Consider the following 18088-nt stretch of genomic DNA (forward strand, 5'->3'; position numbering starts at 1 on the left):
ATTTACAGGTGAAACTCGAAAAATTAGAATATCATGCAAAAGTTCATTTATTTCAGTAATGCAACTTAAAAGGTGAAACTAATATATGAGATAGACTCCTTACATGCAAAGCAAGATAGTTCAAGCCGTGATTTGTCATAATTGTGATGATTATTGCTTACAGCTCATGAAAACCCCAAATCCACAATCTCAGAAAAAAAGAATATTGTGAAAAGGTGCAATATTCTAGGCTCAAAGTGTCCCACTCTAATCACCTAATTAAGCCATAACACCTGCAAAGGGTTCTTGAGCCTTTAAATGGTCTCTCAGTCTGGTTCAGTAGGAATCACAATCATAAGAAAGACTGCTGCCCTGACAGTTGTGCAGAAAACCATCATTGACACCCTCCATAAGGGGGGAAAGCCTCAAAAGGTAATTGCAAAAGACGTTGGATGTTCCCAAAGTGCTGTATCAAAGCACATTAATAGAAAGTTATGTGGAAGGGAAAAGTGTAGAAGAAAAAGGTGCACAAGCAGCAGGGATGACCGCAGCCTGGAGAGGATTGTCGGGAAAAGGCCATTCAAAAGTGTTGGGGACTTTCACAAGGAGTGGGCTGAGGCTGGATTCAGTGCATCAAGAGCCACCACACACAGATGGATCCTGGACATGGGCTTCAAATGTCGTATTCCTCTTGTAAAGCCGCTCCTGTACAACAATCAATGTCAGAAGCGTCTTACCTGGGCAAAGAAAAACAGACCTGGTCTGTTGCTCAGTGGTCCAAAGTCCTCTTTTCTGATGAGAGCAACTTTTGCATCTCATTTGGAAACCAAGGACCCAGAGTATGGAGGAAGAATGGAGAGGCACACACTGCAAGATGCTTGAAGTCCAGTGTGAAGTTTCCACAGTCTGTTTATTTGGGGAGCCATGTCATCTGCTGGTGTTGGTCCACTGTGCTTCATTAAGTCCAGGGTCAACACAGCCATCTACCAGGAGATTTTGGAGCACTTAATGCTTCCATTTACAGACGAGCTTTATGGGGATGCTGACTTCATTTTCCTGCAGGACTTGGCACCTGCCCACACCGCCAAAAGCACCAAAACCTGGTTCAATGACCGTGGGATTACTGTGCTTGATTGGCCAGCAAACTCGCTTGACTTGAACCCCATAGAGAATCTATGGGACATTGCCAAGAGAAAGATGAGAGACATGAGACCGAACAATGCAGAAGAGCTGAAGGCCGCTATTGAAGCATCCTGGTCTTCCATAACACCTCAGCAGTGCCACAGGCTGATAGCTTCCATGCCACGCCGCATTGAGGCAGTAATTGCTGCAAAAGGGGCCCAAACCAAGTACTGAGTACATATGCATGCTTATACTTTTCAGAGGTCCGATATTGTTCTATGTACAATCCTTGTTTTATTGATTGCATGTAATATTCTAATTTTCTGAGATTGTGGATTTGGGGTTTTCATGAGCTGTAAGCCATAATCATCACAATTATGACAAATCACGGCTTGAACTATCTTGCTTTGCATGTAATGAGTCTATCTCATATATTAGTTTCACCTTTTAAGTTGCGTTACTGAAATAAATGAACTTTTGCACAATATTCCAATTTTTCGAGTTTCACCTGTATGTTCAACCCCTTCAATTAAAGCTGAAAGTCTGCACTTCAAATTCATTTGGATTGTTTTGTTTTAATTTTATTCTGGTGGCATACAGAGCAAAAAGTATGAAAATTGTGCCTGTGTCCAAATATACATATGGACCTAACTACATTTATACCTGAAGCTGGACTGTATAAGCTTATCATCCTCCAGGTACGCACTGAGAAAGCTGTCAGCAAATCTCTCCCCACAGACATTACAATTTCCTAACCTTCAGATGAGCAATCATAATTTCATCCCATGCTTGCTTCAGTCCTGAACTGCTGAACATTTCTGCTTGCTTTGTAGAGGGAGGAGGTATGGTTGGCACACACAAGATTTTCCTTTTGACCGGAAAGGATCATTGACACCTCTGAGTACCACCCTGATGTATGAGCCCTGGCAGACAGTGACATCCTCACCCAGTGGACATGACCAGACTATTGCTTCTTCTATTTGTACCATAGGGAAATAGTTTTGAGACTTTTAAAAGTCTAGTGAGACTTCTTTTTTTAAAGAATATAAAAGCATTTGTACTGCTGATGTGTGCCTGCTGCACCATGTACTTGTATGAAAATATATCCTATTTTCTTTGAATTACTTTGTGTGAAATCACTGGTGTTCTTCCCAGTCCTTCTGCTTTCCTAATAAAAATTGAACACACTAGGCATGAGAGCACAGAGTGGTCAGTTCTCTAGCTGTGCTGGGAACTCAGCCTGCTCTCCTTTAATGATTACACTATTCACTGGGAGGTTCAGTGTACTGCTGTTTCTCCTCCGTGAGCTCCTTATGCAGCTGAGAACAGAGTGTATGCTATCATTTATATAAAAAGGGGGAAGGTATTTTTATTGTTTATACACACACTCTCACTGGCCACTTTTATTAGGGACACCTGTTCATTTGCTTAGTAACACAAATTGTGAATCAACCAATCACATGGCAGCAACTCAATGTATATAGGCATCTAGACGTGGTGAAGACTACTTGCTGAAGTTCAAACTGAGCATCAGCATGGGGAAGAAAGGGGATTTAAGTGACTTTGAACGTGGGATGGTTGTTGGTGCCAGATGGGCTGGTCTGAGTATTTCATAAACTGCTGATCTACTGGGATTTTCATGCACATCCACCTCTAGTGTTTATAGAGAATGGTCTGAAAAAGAGAAAATATCCAGTGAGTGGCAGTTGTATGGACAAAAATGTTTTGTTGATGTCGGAGGAAAATGGGCAGACTGGATTGAAATGAGAGAGAGGCAACAGTAACTCAAATAACTACTCGTTACAAACAAGGTATGCAGAATACCATCTCTGAATGCACAACACATCGAACCCTGAAACAGATGGGCTTCAGCAGTGGAAGACCACACTCTGTACCAGTGTACCCATCTTCTGATTGCTACTTCCAGCAGGATAATGCACCATGTCACTCAAAGCTCAAATCATCTCAAAATGGTTTCTTAAATGTGAGTGAGTTCACTGCACTCCAATGGCCTCCACAGTCACCAGATCTCAATCCAATAGAGCACCTTTTGGAATGTGGTGGAATGGGAGATTTGCATCATTGATGCGCAGCCAACAAATCTGCACCAACTGCTTGATGCTATCATGTCAATATCGACCAAAATCTCTGAGGAATGTTTTTAACACCTTGTTGAATCTATGCCAAGAAGAATTAAGGCAGTTCTGAAGGAAAAAGGGGGTCCAAGCTGGTACTAGCAAGGTGTACATAATAAAGTGGCCGGTGAGTGTGTGTATGTATGTATGTATGTATATATAAATGAATAAATATATACATACACATATTTTTGCTTCCCATTTTAAACTAAATGGGTTGTTTTAAAAGGTGAGGGTTTACATATGCTTTAACCACTTGCCCCCTGGAAGGTTTTACCCCTTCATGACCAGGGCATTTTTTGCTATGTAGCACTGCGTTGGGTTTATGTATTCTGTAAGGGCTTTTTTTAATAAATGATAAAGTGCAAAACACAGTGGAAGTCACATTTTAGTTAAAGCTGAGTTCCAGTCATTTTTGTGTTTATAAAAGTCAGCAGCTACAAAAACTGTTGCTGCTGACTTACACACATTCACCTGTCCCAGGGTCCAGCGATGTGCTCACCCGCTCCATCCCTTTTCTCCCTCTCCTCTCCCCGGTTCCGGCATCGGCATCTCAACTTTGGGCACCAGGCTGTGACAGCTTGTGATTTCACAGCTGGGTGTGCATTGCAATTCGCACTGTGCATCCTGATTGGTCTGGCAGTCTTCTGGGAAGTATCCCAGAAGACTGCAGGAGGAAGGAGGCGGGCTGAACTTCCAGCTCACTTCGCCACGACAAACTGAGCTGGAAGTGGGAGCGGGTACCTGTCAAAACCAGGTATTGCCCCCCCCCCCAAAAAAAAAACAAAAAGTATGGCTGTGTGGGGGTGAGGAGTTAAACAGGCGGAGCTTCCACTTTTGAGTGGAATCCCGCGTTAACTTAAAAAAAAAGCTTAGTTAAGATACATTTTTACGATTGGTTCCTATGAATTACTGCATGTTACATACCATGTGCATATCTTATGCATACTTTTTTTTGCAGAAATGCAAACTGTAAAACTTTACTTTTTAGCATAAATGTTGTCCAAACAGATATTGCCAGCTGTGAGAAATACAGAATCCACATCACCCCCCCTTCTCTCTCTATCTAAATACAGTCAGGTCCATAAATATTGGGACATCGACACAATTCTAACATTTGTGGCTCTATACACCACCACAATGGATTTGAAATGAAACGAACAAGATGTGATTTAACTGCAGACTGTCAGCTTTAATTTGAGGGTATTTACATCCAAATCAAGTGAACGGTGTAGGAATTACAACAGTTTGCATATGTGTCTACCACTTCTTATGAGACGATGGATGGTGTCCTGGGTGTTTCCTCCCAGGTCTGGACCTGGGCATCACTGAGCTCCTGGACAGTCTGAGGTGAGGCGTTGGATGGACCTAAAGCATGATATCCCAGAGGTGTTCTATTGGATTTAAGTCAGATTAGCGTGCGGACCATTTAGTGGTATCAATTCCTTGATCCTCCAGAAACTGCCTGCATACTCTCGCCACATAAGACTGGGCATTGCTGTGCACCAGGAGGATCCCAGGACCCACTGCACCAGTGTAGGGTATGACAATGGATCCAAGGATTTCATCCCGATACCTAATGGTAGTCAGGGTGCCATTGTCTAGCCTGTAGAGGTCTGTGCATCCCTCCATGGATATGCCTCCCCACCACACACCCACCACCAAAATGGTCATGCTGAGGGATGTTGCAGGCAGCATAACATTCTCCACGGCTTCTCTAGCCCCTTTCACATCTGTCACATGTGCTCAGGGTGAACTTACTCTCATCTGTGGAAAGCACAGTGCTCCAGTGGTGGACCTGCCAATTCTGGTGTTCTATGGCAAATGCCAATCGAGCTCTATGGTGCCGGGCAGTGAGCACAGGGCCCATTAGAGGACGTTGGGCCCTCAGGTCACCCTCATGAAGTCTGTTTCTGATACATATGGTCAGAGATCAATATCCCAGGTGTTTAATTGACTTAATGATATACTCTGATTAAAAAGTGTTCCTTTTTTAATTTTTTTTTTTTGTGTGGGATCAATTTTTCACAATATGGTATATAAAAAATAATACAAAAACTTTTACTGATTGCTTAGATGCACAATCAAATGATGCCTGTTTCTATTGCTGGTATCTCCAAAGCATAAAAATTATTGCGGGGTGCAGTCTTGATCATTGCAAACATTAGTGCTGAGAGCCCATTCAGGACTATGCACGTGTGTTATCACAATCAGATTGATGTGCGTTGCTTGATGCATCAGCACATTAGTGTTCTTTACTCCTATTCATTTTATCTGAGTCCACAACATGCCTCCATGCACCAAAAACATTCCTTTTCTTTTTTGTTACCATCACAGTGAATGTTTTCTGGTGTATGTGTTGTGGTGTGTTGAGTTGCTTATTTGATATAAAAGGAAGCACCTCCAAAACATGCATAATGCATTTGGCCAACCCAATCTCCCCTCATCAAGCACAGATATTTTGCCAATTGAGCCCCTGAAAATTTAAGAAATTAGAGTGGTTCAACTCTCTGACATCTCACAAAAAACAGAAATATTAAGTTTGGGAGAACTGACCCTTTACTTGGGGGCTTCAGTATGCATTAGGAGCCCTACGAATTTCTACAGGAATTCAACTTTTCAGAAAATTCTGCATAGACCTCTTTATGTACAGCAGGTACTTCTCAATATTTTGCAAAAGGCAGTTTGCATCTGCGGCGTAGAACAAGGTTTCTCAAACTTTGGAAGCACTGGAGAGTTTTGGTTGCAGGCAATCCACAGCTACAGAGGTCAACACGGGCTTCTTTTACAGTTCATTTAGTGCCTAAAAATGTAAATATTTGAATGTCCATAACCTGGACTGACTTGCATCAAGTGTGTAGTAATTCAGAAGATGAACAGCTCCACAGAAATGTTATGTTCTGTCAATGTTCTAGCTATTGCTGAATAAAATGGCAGAATCTATTAGTTTGAAATATTGTTAGTTTCACCATTAATTTGGTGGGACTTTTTAAGGAATTCTGATTTCACTCCAAATGTATCTACTGTACACTGCCCTTGTTCTAGGCCAGTGACTTAAAGTATTGAAACTAGCATTTTCAGTTCCATAGTGGCATGTGCCAGCTTTCCCTTATTCCATTCTGTTTCTTGCATGTAGAGAAGCAATGTATCCGTGTGTGTTTGTGTGTGTGTGTGTATATCTATATATATTCATTTTTTAAAATCTGTTTTTCAGATTTTCAGCTGAACTCTCACCTATCAACACTGGCAAATATTCACAAGATATATCACACGCTCAACAGGCTGGTAATGAAAAAATATTTAAATACAGTATTACGTATTTGAAAATAAGAATTTTATTTAGGGATTTGTATCTAATTTATTAGATTCTCTGCAGCAGTTTAGTATTAAAATTAAATTTTGTGCAGTAAATACACTTGCACTGTAGTTCATATACTGTAAGTAGGATAAGGTTAGGTTAACTAAATGTGTGTTATTTCATCTTATTAGTCATGGCTATTCAGTTATTACCGAAAACGTATGCATAGAGGCAAAGTTTCACAATGGATTACTGCACAGATCTGGGAAAAAATACATAACACACACCAAGATTCAAATAAGAATACACTTAACAATATTTGTTTATCCTGGAGCTTAAAAATTGAACATTAGATCAGTATTCTAAAAGACCTTTTGCTGCAAAGGTACATGGAATTCCAAATCTCTCAATCTCATCCAGGTCCCTATAGAAGAAAAAATAAGAATGTAAAAAAGGTAAGTAAAAATGTAAAGTAAAAATATATCCCCTTTAACCCCCTAGGTGTTTGTGAACACATTTTGACATTCTGGATGAAATTTGCACTTACTACATGAATGTCAAGGCTTGTACAATAGCATTCAGCTTTTTTGTGGGTGCTAGTTGGCAGTAAAAGGCTGTTGCATGAATTTCACAGACTTTCTAAACTTGTGTGCCTTTTAATGTTGTAAGGGAAATAGGCCCTTCTAAATTGAAAGGTGAACTTTGACTTACCATTCTGCTGTACTGAATAAAAAAGTTGCACTGTCCCTTTTAAAATATCCCAAGTGACACAAATAAACAAATTCATGAAAAACCATACCAAATTTGAATCTAAATATGCAAAGTGCATCTATAAAAATAATTGTAAAAAACCATATATAAACTGAAAGCAGAAGTCCATGTAAGTTTTTTTTTTTTCTTTTTAACCATGCAGTGGGGCTGTGCTATATTTATCCCATCCTCCAATCCTCTGGAAAACCACACTCCCCCATGTCCAGCGGTGGACTGTTCCTTTCGTCCTCATGCCCAGAGCCAGTCTATGGGCGTGATGACGTCAGGAACAGTCCTTTAACAAGACCACTAACGTGCGGGGGGGGGGGGGGGGAGAGGCGGCAGGGACCAGTATTGGGTTCCAAGGACTGGTGGGTTCGGTAAATATATCTTCACTCTTATGACCCCTAGATAAAAACAAGCAGATGGCCCATGCAGTGCTGGCACAGTCCCACTGCTGGTACAAAAAAAGTTCAGTGGCCCTGAACCTCCTCTTCTTGGGCCCCCGCCAGTGCCCCTGACTCCTTCTCATCTTGGTTTGCCACAATAGGAAGCCGCTTTCTATTGTGACACATCTGCGGACCATAGACACAAACAGTGTGGCCCACGAACCCCGCCCATGTCCCCCCTCCCCATCCCTCATCAGAGAATTTGACTGACAGCAAAGCTTGTGAGACCAGGCCGTGAGAGGACAGAGAAGCAAAGTTGCATACGGGCACAGCACTGAACTGAGATGGGAAAGTATTTGGGGGTGAGGGGGTGATACTTTTACCTACATATTTTACCTTAATGTAAGGAATGCATTAAGGTAAAAAATGTTTAGGTTTTAGAACCACTTTAATAAATTACATCTGATACACAATCTGTTTAAATATATCAAATAATATACTTACTTACATATACTTTTGTAGTGAACAATACAACTGTGCATCAAAGTGCAAACATTAAAAAAAGTGCAGTAAAAAAGCCGATATATCATGGGAATACTAATTACACACCAGCTCCTTACTGGATTTAAATGACCTCCCGCACATGAGGCCCTGAATGTTTGATAGAAAAAGAGGCTATGCCTCAAGGATGTTCCCTGTCCATTTAAAGCGCCTTCACTGAGGAAATAAACTCTTCTGCTGTGTTGTGTAAAAATTGCAATTATGTTGTTCCTTTCAATAGAAGAGATGTTGACAATTACATTTCAGGTGATATCTGGGATTGCCCTGATTATGTAAAAGTAGCCTTAGGAAAAATTACTTAGGAATGACAGATGTGTTTTATGCTATCTAGTCTTGTGCCTGTCTGATTTTTTAATTTTTTTTTTTTTTTTCACAGAATTTGACTGAAGACGTGGGCCAAGACGATCACCAAACAGGTAGCCTTTATTTTTACTTCAAAGGAGCAAAGGAATTAATTATATTAGAGGAATTACTAAATACAGCGGGTAAAAAAAGTATGAATGTGTCACCATTTTTCTAGGTAAATATATTTCTAAACTTGCTATTGACATGAAATTTTCACAACATGCTGGTAACAACCCATGCATTCCATACATACAAAGAAACCAAAACAAATAAGTTCAGAAATTAAGTTTATATGTAAAAAAAAAAAAAGAAATAGCACAGGGGAAAAGTATTGAACCCATGAAGAAAGGGAGGTGCAAAAAGGCATGGAAAGCCAAGACACCAGCTAAAATCTTTCAGTAATTAGAACGCAATCCTGCCCCTTTTCAGTGCAAATTAATATCAGCCATTTCAGTCTCAACTGATGGTCTACTAAAAGGTGTCCCACTACCAAGGTGTGCAAATTAAAGCTTCGGACCCTTAACGACTTCAAGTCTGGACATTTTCACCCCCTTGCAGTCCAGACCAATTTTAAGCTTTCAGTGCTATCACTCTGAATGACAATTGCGCGGTCATGCAACACTGTACCCATATGAATTTTTTAGCATTTTTCTGAGACAGATAAAGCTTTATTTTGGTCGTATTTATTCACCACTGGGATTTTTATTTCTTTGCTATGTAAATGAAAAAGTCCAAACATTTTGAAAAAAAAAGTTTTTCTTATAACATTTTGCAAATAATCTTTCTTCATAAATCTTGGCCAAAATGTATTCAGCTATCTTTTTAGTAAAAAAAAAAAAAATAACCCAAATTAGTTTATAAAAAAAATTATAATTTTTCAAAAATATTTTTTACATTTTATTTTTTTTTATATTATTTGTTTTTTTTCTTAGTTTTTTTAACATACCGTCACCCTAGCACAGTACAGTGTCACCATAGTGACTGTGACGGAGCGTAGGCGGGACAGAACACACCGAGAAGATGATAAACACTCAAAGCTTTATTGAATTATGACAATCACTCAATTTGGGTCTGAGGGTAGCGTCCAAGTACTTGGAGCGGGGAAGGGGCCAAAATAATTGTAATCCGGCCCCAGGGAGGGCAAACTTGGAGTCCCCGGTAAATCGTAATCCAGGCAGGGAAGAGTAAGGGGGGAAAGTTCACGGATAGTCCATACAGGGGGAAAACGGGGCAAGGACACTCACAGTTCTGGCAGGGGTTTTTCCTGGTTCACAGCAGCTGACAGCAGGTAGCGACACTTCTCAGCACACAGCAGAGGATCCACACAGCGGGTATTTCCAGCGCACAGCAACACGGGCAATCCTGGCCCCACAGTATTAGGCAGTGTAGCAGCGGGTACTCCTCCTGAGCCCCGAGTATTAGCAGAGTGTTCAGCGGGTAATAATCCTCAATCTCCCGGAGTAGAATGCAGAGTGCCCAGCGGGTAATAGTCCCGACATCTCCCGGAGTATTATGCAGAGCGCCCAACGGGTAATCGTCTCGACATCTCCCGGAGTACTATGCAGAGCGCCCAGCGGGTAATAGTCCTAAAATATCCCGGAGTAGTATGCAGAGTGCCCAGCGGGTAATAGTCCTCAAATTTCCCTGGAGTATTATGCAGAGTGCTCAGCGGGGTTGGCTGCGGATGTCTGGCCTCAGCGCAGACCTCCCAGCAGCTTCAGACAGTGGACGAACAACCGGAGAGTCCTGCGCCAGCCTTCTTAAGGCCGGGCAGGATGCTTCTGGTTTCCCTGGCAACATCCGGCCCAGTGCCGCGTTGCCGGGCAACGAGGCACGCCCCCTTGACACGGGCCACGCTCTCGAGAGGCATCATAGAACAAACATTTCATGATGGGCAAAAGCAAAGAGCTCTCTCAAGACCTTCGCAACCTTATTGCTGCAAGACATACTGATGGCATTGGTTACAGAAGGATTTCTAAACATCTGAATGTTCCAGTGAGCACTGTTGGGGCCATATTCCGGAGTGGAAAGAACATAATTTCACCATAAACCGGCCACAGCCAGGTGCTCCTCCCAAGATTTCTGACAGAGGAGTGAAAAGAATTATCAGAAGAGTTGTCCAAGAGCCAAAGACCACGTGTGGAGAGCTTCAGAAATACCTGGAATTAGCAGATACTATGGTTTGAAAAGAAAACAGTAAGTAGTGCACTCAACCGCCATGGCCTGTATGCACACTCACCACACAATAGAAGAGACCTCCTGCGCTATATGGATGTTCTACTACTAAGCAGCTCACACTTGCCTTAACCACAAGGATGATGAATAAAACAACAAAAGTAAAATAGTGAAGCGCTAATGTTGACTAAAAAACATGCATAATACAATGCTAATCAGTGATTGGCTAGAGACCATAAGGACAAGACTCCATTGCTGAACAAAAAGCATGTTGAAGCTTGTTTAAAGTTTGCTCCACAACATTTAGACAAGCCTGTGAAATACTGGGAGAATATAGTCTGGTCATGCGAGACCAAAATTTAACTCTTTGGATGCCATAATATTCACCATGTTTGGAGGTCAAATGGCACTACACATCACCCCAAAAACACCATACCAACTGTGAAGTTTGGAGGTGGGGACATCATGGTGTGGGGCTGTTTTTCAGCATACAGTAGTGGAAAACTTCATGTTGTAGGAAGGATGAATGGAAGAATGTACCAAGACATTCTTGATAAAAATCTGCTGCCATCTACCACCAGGATGATGAAGATGAAACGTAGGTGGACATTTCAGCAAGACAATGATCTCAAACACAAAGCCAAGGAAACTCTCAGTTGGTTTCAAAGTAAAAAATTAAAGCTGGTAGAATGGCCCAGCCAATCACCTGACTTGAATAAATAGAAAATCTATGGAAAGAACTAAAGATCAGAGCTCATAGCAGAGGCTCATGGAACCTTCAAGATTTGAAGACTGTGGAAGAATGAGCCAAAATCACACCTGAGCAATGCATGCGACTGGTTTCTCCATACTGGGGGCATCTTGAAGCTGTCATTACCAACAAAGGGTTTTGTATGAAATATTAAATAAATTTAAGTTAGCATGTTCATTACTTTTTCCCTGTGTCATTCCATTTTATTACACATAATTTCAATTCTCAACTTATTTGTTTTGGTTTCTTTGCATGTATGGATTGCATGGGTTGTTACTGACTATGTGGTGACAATTTCATGTCATTTACTGAGAGAAATGGTGATGTATTCAATACTATTTTACTATTTAAGTAGAAATATGGCCTCTCGTTAAAAAAATATTGAATGGGACTGTCAGTGAGTCAACAGCCGTTCAGAGGAGGAGCCGCTGCAGGACAGAGATGACAGTTGCTCTTTAAAAATTATGATATAGATTGAGCCTTTTCACTAGTGATTTAAATCAACTTGATTTAAATCAAATCCACCCTGAAGTAAACTCACCCATCCATCCATGTCTCCATGCTTTATTTTGCTGAGAAATCACTTTGAAAGACACCTCTCCTAGCATTTCTGGCCGTGGCCATCTTGAGTAAAGGCAGAAGATTCATGCAGCGTTTACTTCCTGGAATCCATCTGCCCGTAGCTCAATCATCTAGACAGGAGGGTGTGCTTAGCCGAGAAAACCCCTCCTCTCCGCCTAAAGACTTCTGGGATGTATGACATCATTTGCCTAGGACTGGAAACCAGGAAGTAGCTGAAGAAATGTAAAACTGTTTAGAACAAGTACTTATATACTTTCTGATCTTTTTACTAATACTAGCAGCATAAGGATTAAAAATAGTAAATTTTGCTTGAGAGAGTGAAGTTCTGCTTTAAGCCTTAAATGCTCATTGCTTCTCTTAGTAACTCTAAGTAACTTTTAATTCTTCTAGAAATTGTGACATTTAAAGGAGTTTCAGTGCGGTGCATTCCACAAATAAATTATGCTTTCTGCATCTTTGGTTTAGTTTCCAGCAAATTGCAGCTTCCATAGTGATGAATGTTTAGGTATAGTCTTATGCCTGGTATAAGTTCACATTTCAAGAGGCTGTTTTCTGAAAACGGAAGCAAACAAGAGCGGAGCTGTTGCTGTTCTATTCAAAATCTTTGTTTTATTTTCTTGGGTTTCTTATTACAAAATAAAAGATGAAACCTGCTTCTCAATATTCTTCCTTTTTGCTCCAGTTATGGGTGAGTTAGCCCCATAATACACCTTTCTTGTGTAATACCAGTGTAGCACATCTCAGAGGTCTCATGATTATAGAAGGGAAATACAATACTGGCTATATTTGAGCCTTTTCTTGTTTTTTTTTTTTTTTTTTTTTACTATCAATAATTCCTTTTTTCAGGGAGTCTGCGTTCGTGCAGCACTTCAGACTGTTTTAGTAAGACCATGCCACCAAGGAAAAAGAGGAGACCTGCAGCGGGAGATGACCTGTTGGCTAAGAAAAGTAGACATGATGGGTAGGTGTTTAGGATCCAGAGTTTTATCTTCTGTTTCAGTAATTTTATATTTAGCTTAATAGAGGAGTGTTAAGAAACATAGTAGAATGTTGTTAAATTAAAGTGTGTACATCAGCAAATGGTACTTAATGTGGTATTAAACCAAAAAGCAAACATTTGTTATATTGCAGCTTATCAATTCTTAAAGTGGTTCCAAAGCCTGAAGGTTTTTTTCTTTTCCTGCATTCTACTTTCAGTGTGCAGCTCCCCCTCAGTTTCCCCCCTATGCTCACCTGAGCCCGCTCCCAATCCAGCGATGTGCTTGAGAGTAGAAGCTTTCCCGGGTGCCTGCCTCACCATTGGCTGAGAGACAGCAGAGCGGGAGCCATTTGCCTCCTGCTGCTTTCAGTCACAGACAGTGAGGAGAAAGCAGGGGGTGGGGCCACACCGCACTTGCACGAGTTCTTGCTCTGGGGCACTCAGCAGGGGGAAGGGGCTAGGAGCATCAGTGGGGGGACTGAAAAGAGGAGGATCGGGGCTCCTTTTGTGTACAACCATTACACAGAGCAGGTAATTACGACATGTTTGTTTTTTTTTTGTAACCACTTTCCAACAGTGCTATAGCCTATATACAGCTACATCGCAGCCCTCCAGTCGTCGTGCCTCCTGCACACCCCCCCCCCCCTGGAGCGCGCATTGGGAGCTCTCTGTGACCTCTTAATTTTTTCATTTTCCAAAAGAATTGTAGGACAAAAATGACAACTTCAGAAAAATTTACCATGCCTCTTACTAAATCCCCTGGGATGTCTACTTTCCAAAAAGAGGTCATTTGGGGGTATTTGTATTGTCCTGGCATTTTAGGGTCTCAGGAAATGAGATAGACAGTCAGTACCTCAGGACTGATCAGTTTTCATATATATGTACCATAGATGGTAGACTCTATAACTTTCTTACAGAGTAAATCATATACACTAATTTGGGTTAGTTTTACCCCAAAAATTTAGCAGATTAAATTTTGTCCTTAATTTATGAAGAATGATTATTTGCAAACATTTTTATCAGAAACTAAGAAGAACACTTTGTTCAAAATTTCTGGTTGTATTTCATTTATATAGCAAAAAGTAAAAAACCCAGAGGTGATTAAACTCCACCAAAAAAAAGCTCCCAGAAAATGACAAATTTAATTTGGATAGAGTGTTGCATGACTAATTGGCATGAGTGTGACAGCGCTGAAAGCTGAAAATTGGCCTGGGCAGGAAGGGGGTGAAAGTGTACAATATTCAAGTGGTTAAAGAAAAAAAAAATTGTGTCCTTTACAATCCCTTTAACCACTTGCCCCCCTGAGGATTTACCCCCCCTTCCTGACCAAACCTCTTTTTGCTATTCAGCGCTGCACTATTTCAACTGGTAATTGCGCAGTCATGCAATGCTGTACCCAAATGAAACGTACGTCCTTTTTTCACACAAATAGAGCTTTCTTTCGGTGGTATTTGATCACCTGTGCGCTTTTTATTTTTCACGCTATAAACAAAAAAGACCGAAAATTTTGAAGAAAAACAATATTTTTTACTTTTGGCTATAAAAAAAATAGATAGTAAACTCAAATTTCATCATAAATTTAGGCCCAAATGTATTCTGCTGCATGTTTTTGGTAAAAATCCCAATAAGTGTTATTAATTGCTTTGTGTGAAAGTTATAGCATCTACAAACTATGGCATAGATAATGGAATTTACACAGCTTTTACTTTCTGTGAAATAAATTCTCTTTTTTTTTATTTTAATGAACAAAAACACAATATATTGGCCAATTATTTGGTACAATATAAAATATGATGGTATGCCGAGTAAATAGATACCAAACATGACATTTAAAACTGCGCATGCCCCCTGCAATGGTGACAAACTTCATACATTTTTAATATCCATAGGCAATGATTTCAAAGCCTTTACAAGCTACCATTGTAGATTAACAGAGGAGGTCTAGTGCAAGAATTACTGGCCTTGATCTGACGTTTGTGGCAATACCTCACCTGCATGGTGCAACCGCTATTAACATACTGGCACAAGGTCAACGCTCGTGCACACGAGGGTGTTTTTTGTTTTTTTTTTAAGTTATTTTGATTTTTTTAAATTATTTTTACACTGTCCCTTTCATTTTTTTTAATGCTATCACAGGGAAGGCAAATATCTCAAAGATTGAGAAATCTGGGTTCTATCAGACTCTAGATATCTCCTCTGCCCTTACATTATCTAATCTCACCAAGATTGGTGTGATCAGATGCTTTCCCAATTTACAAATGGCGTTGTTTATATCCTTCGAAACTGAAATGATGAAATGCTCGTAGATTCTGATTTCTTAGATTATAGAGATGATTGGCACCATTTCGGTATCCAATCATCTGCATGGTCAGCTGGCTGAAACACCGGCTGCATTCTCAGGTTCCTCCGTTGGCACAGGACTGCCCGGCTGTGGGAGGCAGCAGGGGAGGGGGGGGGGCATCATCTCCCGCTGCTTGCAAAAGCAATCCTGCAGCTAATTAGCCACTAGGATTGCTGTTACATGAAAGCCAATCACCGGCTGAAAAGAAACGATACCAGGATGATGCCTGCAGCTGCCAGCTTCATCCTGGTATAACCACTCAAAGTCCAGTGATGTATCAGTACGTCGGTGGTCCTATATGCTCTTTTTGTAACTGCGGATGAAAAATCTCATCCAACAGCACTGCAAATACCTACTTATGTATATTCTGAGAGCAAGACACTGTTGCTGTCAGAATAAACAAGTTGGTGCTTCAGCTGAATGACATCCTCATTTCTCAAGCAGGCTTTTTCCCCCTTTCTAAGATGGGTATTTGCAAGCCGTTGGGGGAAGCCCTGGCGATTAGGTCGCATAGTGCCACATACGCCAATTCCAAGATTGTACAAATGTCTAAATAGTGGCACTCTTATCTAAAAATTGTTCACGTATAAGTGGTACCCCATATGGAAAAAGGATGACACCAAGTCCCAAACTATCTTGCTACTGCTCCCCATGTAGTCTGGGCATCCGAGGGGCTCCATGTGACTATCTTTTCCCTCGTAAATCAGAAACTTATATGTATAGCCTGTTGGCCTCTCACAGGTCCTAATACATCTTGACCCCATATCTGCCACGCTTGCTGGGGAGTAATTGGTTGAATGCAAGGCGGCCAGAAAATTTAATGAGGGACTCATCAACGCAGATGTTTTGCTGGGGAGTATAGACATCTGCAAATTTTTAGTTAAGGTGATCTACGAGGTGCCGAATTTTGTGGAGCCGGTTAAATTCAGGGTCACTCCGAGGACAACAGTGTATTGTCATTGAAATGCATAAAACACATTATACTCTCATATCTATGCCTGGCCATGGCAGCAGAGAACACGGACATATGCTGAATCGGGTCTGTGGACCAATACAACCGTAATTAATTTTTTTTAGTAATGCCCATGTTGAGGGTTAGACCCAAAAAAACTTTAAATTCGGAAACCGTAATGAGTTTCCATGCGAATGGTCTGGCAAGGTTTGAATTTGGGTTGGCGGCGATAAATTGTTGTGCATATAAATTGCTCTGATCCACAATCAATGCATACAGATCTTCCGTGAAAAGCAGCTCCAAAAAATCAAGGGGAGTGATTAAATTTTCTGTTTCCAATTTTCTGTTTCCACCTTAATTCCGGGTGGGCGGGTTGAATGGGGGAAGTACAAGTGCTAAAATATTTGTGGGATGCCAATAGGGATTTGCAAGCACATCTGGAAGGATACTAAAGACTGTGTGCAAATTTTTGGTGGCTGCGGGACAATACTTGTGCTAGCCATTGCACCAGCTTGTACTGCACTTATGGGACTTGCCACGTCACCAAGTGATACTGCAGTGCTGGTATGTGAAAGACCAGGATGTACTAGGCCGCTGGTGCTCACCAGTTCACCAAAAGGTAGAGCGGCACTAGTACTGGCACTCTGCTGCATATGAGAGTCATCAAATCATCAAAATTTACTGGCAAGTGCTAACAGAGATCAGGCCTGATTCTGCGAACACTGCGGTTTTGTGTGCAATGTATCAAGTGACAGTGAACTACTGAAACTGCACTTGCTGGGGGAGAAGGGGGGGGGGGAAGCGTAGGGGATAAACGCAGGTTCAGGGGCTGATCCCATTAATGCTGCGTTTTTGGGGACAGTATACTAATGTGAACACTGGTATAGTGCTGATCTGATCAAAGATATTGATCCGTTCAGACACTATACTAGCAATGGAGGTTTATTGTGTTAGTGTGTTCCTGGCAATCAAGGGGTTAAATGTGATTACTGGTGTACTGACAGGCAATCTGACGGTATCTTGGAGGGGCACGAAAACCTTGGAAGCGCGAATCACTTATACACGTGATTTTGTGCACCCGTGCCGCCCTGTAGCAGTGTTTCTGTATCAGTTAAAAAAATTTTAAAAGTCAAATTTAGGCCAAAATGTTTTCTGCTACATGTCTTTGCTAAAAAAAAAAATCCCAATACGTGTAAATAAATTGGTTTACATGAAAGTTATAGCATTTACAAATGGCACTATAGATACTGGAATTTTTTTTTTTTCACTAATAATGGCGGCGATTAGCGACTTATAGCAGGATTGTGGCGGGCATTCTGACACTGAGGGGAACTGACTTGGTATCGCTGACATCCCCAGTGACACCAATACAGTGATCAGTGCTTAAAAAAAAAAAAAAAGCACTGACACTGTACTAATGGTACTGGGCAGGAATGTGGTGCGGTTAAATGTTAAGGCTGTATTCATTTTCTTTTTTTTAGGCTTTCTTCAATTTTCATCTGGTGATCCAGCCAGAAAGACTATTGTTTTTCAAAAACACAATCTCTCCAGCAGAATTTTATCAGTTTACATTGATGAGACAATCCTTTTTCATTGGCAGTATGTATAAAATAATCCTCATTTATTTATTAATGTAAAACATTTATCACAAAAGGAAAAACACTGTTTGCTTTAACTGATTATAAAATGTGAGCTGGAGTTTGACTCAGATTTGTTAGTTTATTTAAAT

The 18088-nt window shown here is 40.9% G+C and overlaps 1 protein-coding gene across 1 annotated transcript in view; it reads left to right on the top strand.

The window, feature by feature from the left end:
* The window catches only part of DCUN1D4 (defective in cullin neddylation 1 domain containing 4), a 93972-nt gene that overhangs the window by 20896 nt on the left and 54988 nt on the right, over nucleotides 1-18088 (top strand). The window contains exons 2-4 of the mRNA XM_089669245.1: nucleotides 6451-6521; nucleotides 8611-8650; nucleotides 12934-13048. Coding sequence (XP_089525371.1) covers nucleotides 6451-6521; nucleotides 8611-8650; nucleotides 12934-13048 — 226 coding nt within the window. The remainder of the gene's footprint in view (nucleotides 1-6450; nucleotides 6522-8610; nucleotides 8651-12933; nucleotides 13049-18088) is intronic.

The sequence above is a fragment of the Staurois parvus genome, unplaced genomic scaffold (genome assembly GCF_062004578.1).
Source record: "Staurois parvus isolate SC_StPar_1 unplaced genomic scaffold, SC_StPar_1.0 ptg000071l, whole genome shotgun sequence".
NCBI classification, from domain to species: domain Eukaryota; kingdom Metazoa; phylum Chordata; class Amphibia; order Anura; family Ranidae; genus Staurois; species Staurois parvus.